General features: G+C 40.0%; 1 protein-coding gene across 2 annotated transcripts in view; it reads right to left on the bottom strand.

Moving 5' to 3' along the window:
* The window catches only part of COG3 (component of oligomeric golgi complex 3), a 67,795-nt gene extending 55,302 nt beyond the window's left edge, over positions 1 to 12,493 (bottom strand). Inside the window, exons 1-4 of one of the 2 annotated variants that reach the window (XM_072783034.1) lie at positions 12,106 to 12,493; positions 6,087 to 6,242; positions 2,933 to 3,079; positions 904 to 965 (exon numbers count right to left, since the gene is read on the bottom strand). In XM_072783034.1, the coding sequence (XP_072639135.1) occupies positions 904 to 965; positions 2,933 to 3,079; positions 6,087 to 6,242; positions 12,106 to 12,285 (545 nt within the window). In that variant the 5' untranslated portion in view covers positions 12,286 to 12,493. The remainder of the gene's footprint in view (positions 1 to 903; positions 966 to 2,932; positions 3,080 to 6,086; positions 6,243 to 12,105) is intronic. The other variant, XM_072783035.1, reaches the window with a different exon arrangement.
* Between the last annotated feature and the right edge of the window lie 1,938 nt (positions 12,494 to 14,431).

The raw sequence follows: 14,431 nt of genomic DNA, 5'->3' as shown, positions 1-14,431 counted from the left end.
TGCCAAAAATCCCATGATGGTGTGATGTCATGGAAAGAATTCTGGACTTGGAATTAGAAGACCTGAGTCCAAGTTCCAGCTGTGTCCAAGTCTCTATGACATTAAGCAAGTTACTTTCAGGCCTCAGTTTGCACATTTGTAAAAAGGGAATGATAATAATACCTTTTCTCACATAGCTGCTGTAAAGATTAAGTGGAATCATGTATCAAAAACCCTAACACACTACCTACCAATAACAGTCACTTAATGTTAAATAAATGCAATTATTCAACCCACTGTCGCCAAATCAGCTAGAAATGATGCACCATTCATTTTTTCCATGCTATCAATATACACAAACAGAACAACACAGTTTTATACTCAGTCCAGGTGGGCATCCCTAAAATCTCTTGGGTCCCTACATCTAAAGAAAAGCAACAGATATTTCTTATAGTTCCTGTAAAATTCCCACTTGAACCCAAACCTTTCTAGAGTTATCTACCAACCCAATGTCTATACTTCCTAACCTATTAATTAGGATAGAACTTTTTTTTTAATCACATAATTTCTCTCTAGCTCTTTTTGTTGTTGTTGTTGTTGTTGTTGTTAAAGATTTTATTTATTTATTCATGGGAGACATAGAAAGAGAAAGGTAGAGACACAGGCAGAGGGAGAAGCAGGCTCCATGCAGGGAGCCCAATGTGGGACTCAATCCCAGGACTCCAGGATCATGCCCTGGGCCAAAGGCAGGTGCTAAACCGCTGAGCCACCCAGGGATCTCCTCTCTAGCTCTTTTTAAAGAAAATGTCACTGTTGTGACATATATCTTAATTCTTTTTAAAGACAGATTACAAAAAATAAAAATAAAAAAAAAAGAAATTAAATGCTGTAGGTAGCCAACAAACTCAAGAACCACATACATACCTGTATTTAGTTTCTTCATCCTGATCCATCTGAGTTTGTAGCTTTGCAAACCAGGAGAAAAACTGGAAAAATAAAAAGTATTATAGTGTCAACAAAACTAAAACAGACAAAATGAAAAGTGGCTACATGCTAAACAGCAAGTCAAAAGGGTAGACACTATCTAAGTCTTATTGTTTGGGGCTCAGACATTAATAATTACTTTTAAGCCAGGAGATAATAATTTAATTCCACAGTCAATATCTACATGCTAGGAAAAGCAAAGGATTTTAAAAACACTGGATTTGGAGTCAAACAAGGAAGAGTATTAAAGACACAATATGTAAAAAATATATATCCCTGCTGAAGAAGCTAATGCCTATTTGCTACTTTGCTAAATTTGAATAGGTAACATAGAGTTTGGGGTAAATGTTAATATCAATGCTATCTAATAAGAATTATAAAAATATAAACTGAAATAATATAACAGAATGATTTAAGAACATGGACTTTTGTATCACCTAAACCTGGATTTGAGTCCTGGGGCCCTGCCACCTTATGTCATGAAAAATATCTATTATTAAAAAGAGGTGGAGAAGACTGACCTTAACAATATGAAGAATGATGGAAATGTTTTATATCTTGATCACAGTGGTAGTTACACTCGTCAAAACTCATCAAGTGATATACTTAAAAGGAGTATATTTTATTGGGTGTAAATTCTAACTCAATATATTAGTTTTTTTTAAAAATTGAAAGAGAGATACACAGGTACAAATTTAGCCCAGACGACTCTTTTTTTCAGAGTCCAAATAAGGTCATTGACATGGTGCAAGATTATCTTCTACAACTCTCAAGTGGGATTTGAAGTCAGGGGTATGCTTGATTCCCTAAAGATACTAGGCTTGCCAAGTACCTTAGCTATCATTTACTGAACACTGACTGTGTGCCTGCCATACACTGCATGCATTATCTTATTTAACTTTCAGAAAAAATCTCCTAAAATGGGTACACAATCATCTTTGTTTTACAGATTAGAACTAAAAGCCCAAGATACAAGTAATTTGCCTAAACTCACAAAGATGGTAAGTGATGGAGGTGACTTTCACAACTAGGATGGCCTAACTCAAGCAGTAGATAGTTCTTTTTCACTCTGCAGCACTGCCTCTTGACTTACTTACTATAAATGCAATTCAGCATGCTTGCTTTTTGTTTTACTTGGTAAATGCCTAAGCTTTGATTTTTATAGGGTAGGAAAAAGAGACAAGGGGAAATGGCAGAAGAAACTGCCATTTAGGTATTTAAACATTTAGGTTTATAATTAGGAAAAAATAAAAATCAAGAGAACTCTACATATGTAAATTACTGAAAATAACTATAAGGATTCATCTAAAGAGAATAATTAAGTTCTTAAAAAAAGAAATTACCTAGCAACAAGCAGAAAGGTTGTGTGTGTACATGTGAGTGTATGTGCACAGGCACGCTAGAGGAACACAATAACAACATACACTGGGGGAGATAAAAAATGCATGAAATATTTAAAACCCATTTTAAATTTATTTTAGTCATGATAGCTAATGAGTAGCTATCAACATTCAAACTTGAAATATCATATCTTTGTATGTCAAGTATAACTGGGCAATAGGTTCATTTAAAACACAAAACAGGGCAGCCCTGGTGGCTCAGTGGTTTAGCGCCACTTTCAGCTCAGGGCATGATCCTGGGGACCCCAGGATCGAGTCCCATGTAGGGCTCCCCGCATGGAGCCTGCTTCTCCCTCTGCCTGTGTCTCTGCCTCTCTCTCTCTCTCTCTCTCTCTCCCTGTGTCTCTTCTGAATAAATAAAATCTATAAAAAATATTTTAAAAAATAAAAATAAAAAAATAAAACACAAAACAGCCACAGCTAACACAAAATCAAGAATGTTCTAGAAAGATCTGATATTAACTATAGTTTCAAATGTTTAGAACTTTTAATTAGGATATTTTTTTAATTGCCCTATCTTAAGATATTTAGAATAATCAAACATCCTTAGGAATAACATTAACGTTCACCTGCTGTGCAGTTTCAATTCTTTCTTCTTCCATTTCTAAGGAAGTGAACCCCTTCAAGAGAATGTCTTCTGTAGATTCAGGTACTATTGAAGTCTGTGCAATGGGCCGCGACTGGGATGCTAAACTACACAAATCTTCAATTGGAAGCTTTAAAAAAAAAAGAACCATAAAGATATTTAAATAACTTGAAAATTCTCTAAACTCAAAATTATTATTCCATCTCACCATTTTGAAAGACAAAAGAACGTTTTCTATTAAATCATTTGAGGTTAATAAACGCCATTAATAACACAACTAGGTTCTTTCTATTAAATGCTAATCTCAAAATGTAAACCTGATACTGGATCACACCATTAGTAAAGTATTATTTTCTTTTTTAAAGATTTTATTTATTTATTCATGAGACAGAGACATGGAGAGAGAGGCAGAGACATAGGCAGAGGGAGAAGCAGGCTCCCTGTGGGGAGCCTGATGCAGGACTCAAGCCCCTGAGATTACGCCCTGAGCCAAAGGCAGACACTCAACCACTGAGCCAGGCATCCCGTAAGGTAGGATTTTTGAGTTACCTTTCTAATACTAGCCATGAATCTGTGCTGATCAATACACATTTCCTTCCTTGATCCTCTTATAAGCTGGCCCTGTTGTTGAAAGTAGTTTGTCTTTCCCAGGATCTAACAGAAGAGCCTGGCCTCATTAATGCTTGCCAACAGAAAATAAATCACATCCAAGAATTAACTATCAATAGTCATCAATAATTATCAATTATCTCCTTCTGTCATTTCTACCACTGGCACACTTACCCACACCTTCTTGGTGACAAATTTTGAAATTATAACTGAATAGAAAGAATTCCAGTTTCTCAACAGTTTTAGAAAAGCCCACGAATAAGGTCTCACTTTGATGCCATCAGACCTACAACACTTTCTAGTTCTCAATCACTAAAGCTAATCCAGGTGTTAATTTATCTATAGTCACAGACGTGCTGTTTTTAGACCTCCTATAAATGGAGTGTGGATGCAGGGTAGGGTAAAAGGGCCTGTTTCATTTCAATTCCAGTTTTTAGTCCTTAGAGCATAACATTTAAGGCCCACCTATATAAAACCTTGACCCAGGACCTTACAAAATTGTCCCACCTGTTTTTCTAGATAAAAAAACTTTCATCCGAAGACAGTATTTTACCTTCAAAGCTAAAAAAAAAAAAAAAAAAAAAAAGCTAGATGCACAGTGAACCATCACTAACTTAGAAATAAATCCTTTAAAAAACAGGTGTTAGGGATCCCTGGGTGGCGCAGCGGTTTGGCGCCTGCCTTTGGCCCAGGGCGCGATCCTGGAGACCCGGGATCGAGTCCCACGTTGGGCTCCCGGTGCATGGAGCCCGCTTCTCCCTCTGCCTGTGTCTCTGCCTCTCTCTCTCTCTCTCTCTCACAGTCTGTGTGACTATCATAAATAAAAAATAAAAATAAAAATAAATTAAAAAAAATAAAAGGTGTTTTTGTACGTGAGTTCAAGTGGAGCTATTCTTTCTGGTTTGGTAAGGCACCTTACAGAGCAGCCTGATTGGAACCATGTTCCTGCTCACTTATAAGCTGTGTGACAATGGGCAAATTACTTAATGTTTCTAATCCTCAATTTCTTTTCTATAAAGTAAGAATTACAGTATGTATCACGAACCATTACGAAAAAAAGAAAACACAGGTGTGGGAAAATAGTCTTCTTATACTGCTAGGAAGCTGCAGACCAAAAAACAAACAAACGTGCTCAGGAAAGGTCCTCCATCTGCCTTCTCCCCACAAATGAGTCTGACTTAGGAGCCAGGAGGTTGTGGGTATATGTAAACACGTCTTATTAAGGGCATCATTTATTCATGTAAACTCTTTCTGAATGGTGACATAGTACTTCAGTATAAAAGGACATAGCAAGAACTAAGTTTCTCAAATCCAGTGAAAATCTATCTTTCAGTCTAAAGTGTCAGCAGCAACTGTGAGCTACTACCAGGGATTCTGAAAGTAAAAGGGCCTTTGTTTCATTCCAATTGCAGTTTTTAGTCTGGTGGTAGAGAAAGCTTTGCAGAGGTAAGTCACACTGCTCCTGCTCTGTGGAACCACCCAATCACCAACAACAAGCTGCCTCCTTGCAGAGGGGGATGTAATATTATGTGTATTTAGTATAATGCCTGCCAGATAATAACACTCAATGTCAGCTATTGCTATTTATCATATTATTATTATTTGTACTTATGAGCAACAGAAAAAGTAAATCTATCTACAAATCAGAATCTATAGTGCTTCCTGGGAACAGAACCGTCTATAAGCGATCTTTACAAAATTGTATCTCATTAGGAGTAAAATTTGGTTCTATATGAACAGACTGTGACAAAATTCAAACATGATTCTATTATCAACATTTACACAATAGTTAAAAGGGAAAAGAGGAAGGAGATGTGAATCAGGCTCAGATTTGAAAAACACACCAGAAAGCACAGAGAGACCAGGCTAAGGTAAAGAAAGCTGGGCAGAGGACTGCTGCAATGGATTCATCAGTACACTCAACACAGCTAAAGAATCAGTGAACTTAAAGACAGTCAATATAATCACTCAATAGGAAACATACATGGGGAAGCAGAGTGAGAAAATACAAACTGAACACAATATCCAAGAACAGTAGGATGGTCTCAAATTATCTAGTACATGTATAATCTGAATCCCAAAAGGAAAGAGAATAGGGTAGAAAAAATATTCAAAAAGATAGTAATTGAGAATTTTCCAAAAATAATAAAAGACACCAAACTACAGTTCTGAACAGCTCAGAGAATCCCAAGCGGAATACAAACACAAATACACATCTAGACAGATGAGATTCAAACTCCTGAAAAAAACGAAGTTAAAAAGAAAATCTTGGGAGACGGAGGAAAAAAGACATTACATACAGAAGAAAGAAGATAAGAATTACAGAAAAATTCTCATCAGAAGTTATGCAAATCTTTTAAGTGATAAAAGGAAAAAAAAGTCAATCCAGAATTCTTTATCTAGAATTTTTTTTTTTTAATGAAAGGGAAATAGAGACTTTAAACAAGGCTGAGAGAATGCATTTCTAGCAGACTTGGGCTAAAAGAAATGTTAAAGCCAGCTCCTCTAAAGCAGATGGAACATAATACCAGACAGAAAACTGAGTCTTTAAAAAACAAAACAGGAACGCCTGGGTGGCTCTGTGGTTGAGCATCTGCCTTGGGCTCAGGTCGTGATCCCAGGGTCCTGGGATCGAGTCCCACATCAGGCTCCCTGCAGGGAGCTTGCTTCTCCCTCTGTGTCTCCTGTAAGTAAATAAACAAAATCTCTTTAAATAAATAAATAAAGGTAGACTGTGACTAATTAAAGAAATAAGTTATAAACACCAGGGCAATCATTTAAAATATTGAAAACACACAGAGGATCTAACAAAATTCAGTCCTTCAATACACCACCAAAACCTGTATCTAAATTTAACTCAATCACTTTGAGAAAAAAGGCCCTAAATGTATCTTTAAAAATCCTGTAGATCAGGGCAGCCCCGGTGGCGCAGCGGTTTAGCGCCGCCTGCAGCCCGGGGTGTGATCCTGAAGACCCGGGATCGAGTCCCACGTCGGGCTCCCTGCATGGAGCCTGCTTCTCCCTCTGCCTGTGTCTCTGCCTCTCTCTCTCTCTCTGTCTCTCTCATAAATAAATAAATAAAAAATCTTTAAAAAAAAAAAAAAATCCTGTAGATCAATATCAAAACCCTGATTGTCATACCACATACTATGGTTTTACAAATGAAAATGTAAGAATCATATTCTCCCATCAGAGTTTATGAGGTATTAAACCACAGAAGTCTGATACTACTTCATGATATATCAAATTACAGATAAAAAGTAACTTTCCTCTTGTTCCACAATCATTTTTAATACATATAGCAGTCCTTTTAAACAGTTACTTAAAAAAATAAATTCAAAGGACATTCAGTGAAAGTCTCCTTCTCCTGGACCCATTCTCCAACCATACAGTTCCTTCTCAGAAGCTATTAGTTACTTAGTTTCTCACAACTCTTCCCTATGGTAGCCTATGTATATACAAGGGAAGTGTACCCTGTTTAACCTGGATAATGGTACCATATACACTCTGCCTTTTTCATTTAATAGGCAGCATTTTCAATTCTCTCTCTTTTTTTCTTTTCTTCTTTTTCTTTTTTTTCCAATTCTCTCTCAACAGAGTGTAAGGAAAAGTTGGATTTTACTCTCTCACTTTAAATTCATAACTCTGTCATTAAAATATAACAAGCCCATTATTTTAGAAGTCTAGGAGTACAGAATGATTATTTCAGTAAAAATCAAATCTTCCTTCTTCTCCTCTATCCTGGCAGTTCCTTGTTAAGGCAATACCAGTGTTTATCACTGAGAAATATTTTAAAGGAATTTGAGGGCAGAATGAAGAACTTAATAAAGAATCAAAGAGATATTTGCAATCTTTATCAATCATCCCTTATCAAAATTATTCAAAACACATAAACATAACTTTATTCTAAATCAAGAGTTATAATGAATAGTAAAATCCTTCCCCCAACCCCTACTTTTAGCCAATTTAGCCATTTTCAGTATTTACGGTTACCCTATAACTCTACAACACAGATTTACGGCATTGTCTCTTCACTGAATTCATCAATTTGAGGTCCTCGCTAAATAAAATGAAATAAGTATCGCTAACATTTTCCTCTACATTTAACCTCAAATTTTGTAGAAATAAGTATCGCTAACATTTTCCTCTACATTTAACCTCAAATTTTGTTATTTATACCATCTCTTTTTTAGATTATAAAAATAATGTTGATACCTTGTTTTGTAATTAAGTCTTTAGATTTTTTTAAGTAGCAGTACATACTTCCCGGCTTCCATAAATTTACCAAAACTACAGGTTCACTGATACTGTCTGTCTTTTTGGAGTGCCACGCATTTATTACTGTGATGTCAAAGGGACCAAGGGTCATACACATATGCTCAGTCTGCCATTTTAAACCAAAAAATATTTATCTTCTAATTTACTTTAGAAAACAAAAATCATATGAAAACTCGAGATACTTGAGAAGCTCGTGTAAATATTCTAGACAGAGTCTGTAGTCTAGATGTGAGTAAACATAATTTGAATATATGATAAAGCATTCTAAATAGAATTACTTTATATACAAATACTAACTACTTTGCAAGCATAAGGACTTTTAAATACCAGAAGCAGAAGGAGGCTTCCTGTCCCATTCCCTTTGTCTCACTGATACAAAACCATTTTCTCTCAAACCAAGCAAAAGTCACGCTGACTGCTTGTAGGAAGTAATTTTTAGAGACACAAAACAAGTTGCTTTTAAGAGTATGAAAAAATGTCCCCATTGGGTACACTTGCTCAGCTGTCTTCTTTTCTCAAAGCACCTGGAACAGAATGGAAAATCAAGATGGGGTGTGGTGGTGTCGTGAACTTTCCTGTTCTGACCCTTCATTCACTCCTGGCTTTCCTGGCTGGTTCAGTCAGTGGAGCTCAAAACTCTTTTTTTTTTTTTTTTTTTTTTTGAGCTCAAAACTCTTGATCTGAGTCGTGAGTTTGAGCCCTCATTGCGTGTAGAAATTACTTTGAATAAATAAATAAATAAACTGATGGATCTCATTCACTCCTGAGTCCTCTGGCTCACTCACATTGTGTTAGCTTCCAGATGGAGCAGCCATTTAACCACCACAGAGAGAAGAGTAAAGACCCTAATTGTCAGTCCTTGAGAGCTACTGTATAGTTTATGCAAATAGCACATTAATATCTTAAATAATAATTACAATAAACTATCAATCTTACCTGACCAGCTAAGCAGGTCCAGGAAGAAAACAAATACACCTTTCTTTCCTAAACTTTACTTTTTTTTTTCACAGTTCTGGATTAGAGAATACAACTTTCATAATCTAAACAATTCACTCCCTAAATGAAACCTGTGTGTTCCTTTCTCTCTTTGGAGCAAATCAATGAAGAGGTACAGATGGAATCTCAGAACCTTCCTCAAAGCACTAACCTCTCTTTTCTTACCTTTGCTCTGAGACACCTATACCAGCTCAGGATCACAAAATTCTAATCTATTCTTTCAAGTTATTAATCATTTGGGGGGGGGAAGGCATATAATATAATATTAGCAGGTCGTTTGCCATATGCACTTTTACAATACATGATTTCATTGAATTCTCACATCTCCCCATCAGACAAATAAATAGTATTATAATCCCCATTTTATAAAGAAGAAAAAGGGCTCAAAGAAGCTAAATCTATTAAGAACACACAGCCTTTAGGACAACTGTCACAGTACATTTCAGGTAAACTTCAGGATCAATTATTGCAGCATTTATCAAGAAAGAAAAAGGCCCTCAGTACTAAAAAATTTGCCCTGGCTAGAAGAAACCAGTCTACCTAATATTTTACTCCAAATTCTCTTATCTAACACCAAAAAAAAAAAAAAAAGAAAAGATAACTTGTTTCCAAGGTAAGACCAGTTCCCCTTCATTAAAGACAAAGCTATTTCTTAAGAAGTTTAACAGCTTTATAATATTTGCTGACATGTTAACTGGCCTTTTGTTATTCAACAAACCTGCTTAGTTCCAGTTGTTCAGGAAGTAATAGATCTTATGAAAATTGTGAAATACTACAGAAAATCCTCCACAGATACACTGGACAAAATAAAAATTGAGGCATTCCTTTTCATCACTAGTGTTGACAGTGGTAATGAATAAAAATTTCAATTCCAGTCTTCCCACCAGACATAATGGAAGATCCCAGACAGGTAAATAAAGGTCATTTCATTCCCGGAGGAATCCAATCCCTATTCTGCATGTACCAGAACACCCTCACTGCAGCCCTGAACTTGTCAAGCTCATCTCTTACCCTAGACTTCACATGGTTTTTTCCCCTTCACCTGGAAGGTTATTTCTCTAGTCTTTGCAAGGCTGGCATCTCTTATTTTCCATCATGAGTTCTCACCTTGGATTGTCACTTTCTTGGGCTTCCTCCCTTGTCTAGAGCGCACCTCATCCCTTTGTGTCACACTATCCTGTTTTATTTTCCTTATATCATGGGTCACTGTCTCAACTTACCCTGTTCTTTTTTACAAGCTCATGATCACAATTATATTGGCTCCATGAGACTGGGGCTCTTGGTTTTCTTATCTTTCTATCCTCAATCCCAGCCCAAGGTGGGCACATAATATATGTCAAACAACTGCATGAGGTTAACGTGGGCATTATGCTGCATAAATATGGGGGGGTGGGGGAAATGGGGTGAAAATGAAAGATTTCATTTACTTCCTCCAAACCCTTTCCTTCACACTCAATGAGAATAATAAGAGTTTATGAGCTAAGACAATAAAAACAATTCAGTTGGGCAGCCCGGGTAGCTCAGTGGTTTAGCGCCTGCCTTTAGCTCAGGGTGTGATCCTGGGGTCCTGGGATCGAGTCCTGCATTGGGCTCCCTGCATGGAGCCTGCTTCTCCCTCTGCTTATGTCTCTGCCTGTCCCTCTCTCTCCCATGAATAAATAAATAAAATCTTAAAAAAAAAAAAAAAAAAAACACAATTGGGTTACTTTTCTTGTGGACTATGTTCCCCACAGGGGGCTGCAATATTCAAGCATCCTGCTTCCCTAACAGGCCAAATCAATTATAAACAGACTGGAACATTTATAGAGCAAACAACTTCTATTATCTAGAGCGTAAAAGACTTTGATAGCCCAGCCAAAAGATTTCCACCTGCTTCCTGCTTCATTTCAGCATAGCATCCTCCTATAAGCACACAGACAAACCCAAGAAAGAACTCCTGTCCTTGAAAGCGGAGTGCACCACAGTGAAAGGGAACTTTCCAATCAGAATTCTTAACCTCTATAATTTGAGAGTAGAAAAAAATAAAAAAACTTTGAGTCTCTAAAAACAATCTGCCTTTGGACACAACTCAAAATCGTGTACAATGAGTGCTTCCAACATTAAAAAAATAATTTAAGGGACGCCCGGGTGGCTCAGCGGTTGAGCGTCTGCGTTCTGCTCACGGCGTGATCCTAGGGTCCCGGGATCGAGTCCCACGTGGGGCTCCCTGCGTGGAGCCTGCTTCTCCCTTTACCTGTGTCTCTGCCTCTCTCTGTCTCTCATGAATAAATAAATTAAAATCTTTAAAAAGAAAAAAAAAACTAATCCAAAAAATTATCATTAAATTGTAAGAACTATAAAATTTATTTATAAAAATCATTATTAAAAAATAATAAAACAATTACAACAAATATTATTATAACAAAATAATAATCCTAAACCTGGCCCTCGCAACCCAGAAAAAAAGTTTGCCAAACATGTGACAATTCATAAAAAGTACTTCTTCGATCCCTGGGGGGGGCTCAGCGGTTGAGCACCTGCCTTCAGCCCAGGGTGTGATCCTGGAGGCCTAGGATCGAGTCCCGCGTCGGGCTCCCTGCATGGAGCCTGCTTCTCCCTCTGCCTGTGTGTCTGCCTCTCTCCATCTCTCTGTATCTCATGAATGAATGAATGAATGAATGAATGAATGAATGAATGAATAAATAAATAAATAAATAAATAAATAAATAAATAAAACCTTTAAAAAAAAAAAAGTACTTCTTCGCGTTGTAACTACTTGAACTGAATCGTGCAAACGGTAATATTTTCATCAGGAAGAAACACGCTGAGGGCAGCCTGGGGGGGGGGGGGGGGGGCTCAGCGGTTTAGCCCCTCCTGCAGCCTAGGGCGTGACCCCGGGGTCCCGGAATCGAGTCCAGCGTCGGGCTCTGCCTGTGCTCTCATGAATGAATAAATAAATAAAATCAAAAAAAAAAAAAAAAGCAGCGGCAGCACGTTGACCCCTCCGAGCGACCACCTGCGGTGCCGGGTGACGCACGCGGGTGCCCACCTCCCGAGGAAACGCCCGTCGCGTCCCCGCACCTGAGGGGGAGGTCGCCGCGCAGGGCGCGCCGCTCGGGCTGACGCGCTGGCCGTGCGGCCGCCGCCACGGAACCGGGAAGCGGGGTTACGACGCGGGGGGAGGCGGCGCCCCGGGCACGGCTCCCGGCGGCCCGCCGCACGCGCAGGCGGAGGGCTGGGGCCGGCCACCGGCAGAGCGAGGCCCGACGGCCCGCGCCCAGCCCGTCACCTCACCTCGGCCGGCACCGGCAGGTTCTCCGCCGCCGCCTTCAGCTCCAGCACCGAGTCCGTCTGCCTGTCGGTCAGCGGCGCCGTCGTGTCGGGTCTCCGATCCCAGAAAGCCAGCCTCTCCCGAGCGTCCCGCTGCTCCGCCGCCGCCGCCTCCTGCGGCAGCAACAGCGCCGCCTCCGCCATCGCCGCCGCCCCTGCGGGCCTCAGCAGCCGCGGGCCGGTGGGAACCCCGACAGACAGGCCCGGGCCACTTCCGGGGGAGCCAGGGCTTCCAGCGAGGCACCGGGACCCTCACCCCGGAAGTGCTTCCGCGGCGCGAGTGGGCGGGACCGCGGCCAAGACTGACGTGGCTCTAGGCTGCGGACGAATATATCCGGCTGGGATGCCGGCGAAAGCGGAGGAGCCAGGCCGTGGCGGAAGTAGAAATGCCCCTACCGGAAGTCTCTGCCTCAACTTCAATAACTTTATTGTCACGCGTTGTTCGGGTTAGTGACAATTGCGCTACCGGACCCTGCCAGCAGCCCTGCCAGCAGAGGTCCCCCCGAGCTCCGGGATCTGCGGCTTGGGCTCCCAGCTGACCGGTTGGGATGGAGCGTGCAGACCCCGTGGGATTTCGGTGTAGACATGTCGACACTTTCCACCGCCTAGATCCCAACCACCGGGATAAAACTGTTCCAACGTGCAGTAGTTATGCTGTTAGAAAACCAAGTTATGGGGATCCCTGGGTGGCGCTGCGGTTTGGCGCCTGCCTTTGGCCCAGGGCGCGATCCTGGAGACCCGGGATCGAATCCCACGTCGGGCTCCCGGTGCATGGAGCCTGCTTCTCCCTCTGCCTTTGTCTCTCTCTCTCTGTGACTATCATAAATAAATAAAAAAATTAAAAAAAATTAAAAAAACCAAGTTATGAAAACACATGAAAATGCAAAGATTTCTGTAATCAAAAATCCTTGATGGTATCAAATAACTGGAAACAACCTGGCTGCCCAATATTGAAGGGCTGGATTAATTAATTCATGGTACAGACATGAAATTGAAATACCATCCTGTGTTGGGGCGCCTGGGTGGCTGCAGTCGTTAAGCCCTGGACTCTTGAATTGTGCTGGGGTCGTGACCTCAGGGTCCAGGAAAGGAGCTCTGCTTGTGGGGGCGGGGGGGGGGGGGGGCCTTCATTCTCAGAGGGGGGTCTGCATGGGATTCTCTCTCTCTCCCTTGCTCCTACCCCTGCTCTTGTACTCTCTTTCTCTTTCCCTCTCTCAAATAAATAAATAAAATCATTTAAAAAATATTATCCAGTCTTTTAAATCATATCATAGGGTTTTTTAAAGATTTTATTTATTTGAGAGAGAAAGAGAATAATTAGGGAGAGCGGCAGAGGGAGAGGGAAAAGCAGGCTCCCAGACAAGTCAGAGGTGGGGTTTGACCCCAGGACCCTGACATCATAACCTGAGCCAAACGCAGATGCCTTAACCCACTGAGCTGCCCAGGAGCTCCCACATTGCAGTTTTGAGCCACAAAACAGCTATAGTATTGGGTAATTTGTAGACTAAATGTTCTATATTCTATAACTTAAAGAATAAGTCAGTATCTGTGAGTCCATACTGATATAAATGATTGAATAATGAGATAGTTCTACAGAGGAATTGTAATCTTTAATAAATATACAATGAGGAAAATGGTAATAATTGACAGGCAAGATGTAAGAATGGATTCTAAAATTAGTGGGTGAAAGTTTTGAAATAACCAGAAATCTGCATTGTATCAAATGATCTCCCACGAGGTTTTTATTAGCAACAATGGGGGATAGAGATATTAACTTTACAGTGGAGAAATCTGGTAAGTGATATGCTCTTTCTAGAGGGAAATTTGCCAACCCCTACCAAATCAGAGGCTGGAAAAATGGGAAGAAAGAGAGGGAGAAGAGAACTCTTTTTTTTTAATTTTTTAATTTTTTTAATTTTTCTAAAATTTATTTATTTGAGAGAGACAGAGCAAGCATGGGTGCCCATGGGGGGGAGGGGCAGAGGAGGAGCACCTCCAAGCTGACCCCTGCTGAACATGGAGCCCCCACACAGGGCTCAGTCTCACCACCCACAAAATCCTAACCAGAGCCAAAATCAAGCTTTGGACACTTAACCAACCGAGCCACCCAGGTGCCCCAAGATAGCTCTTTGATCCAGCAACTCTATCTCTGAAAATTTCTTACACGTGAAAAAAAAAGGGTACATGTAGAGGATAGTTGGTAATGGAGAAAAAAATGGACACCACCTTAATATTTTTCAATAAAGGAATAGTTTTGTTCCTATTGTCTATTGCTACCTAGCAGACTAAA

This window comes from Canis lupus, chromosome 17 (assembly GCF_048164855.1).
Source record: "Canis lupus baileyi chromosome 17, mCanLup2.hap1, whole genome shotgun sequence".
Lineage (NCBI taxonomy): Eukaryota > Metazoa > Chordata > Mammalia > Carnivora > Canidae > Canis > Canis lupus.
This window is presented reverse-complemented; position numbering and strand designations above follow the sequence as displayed.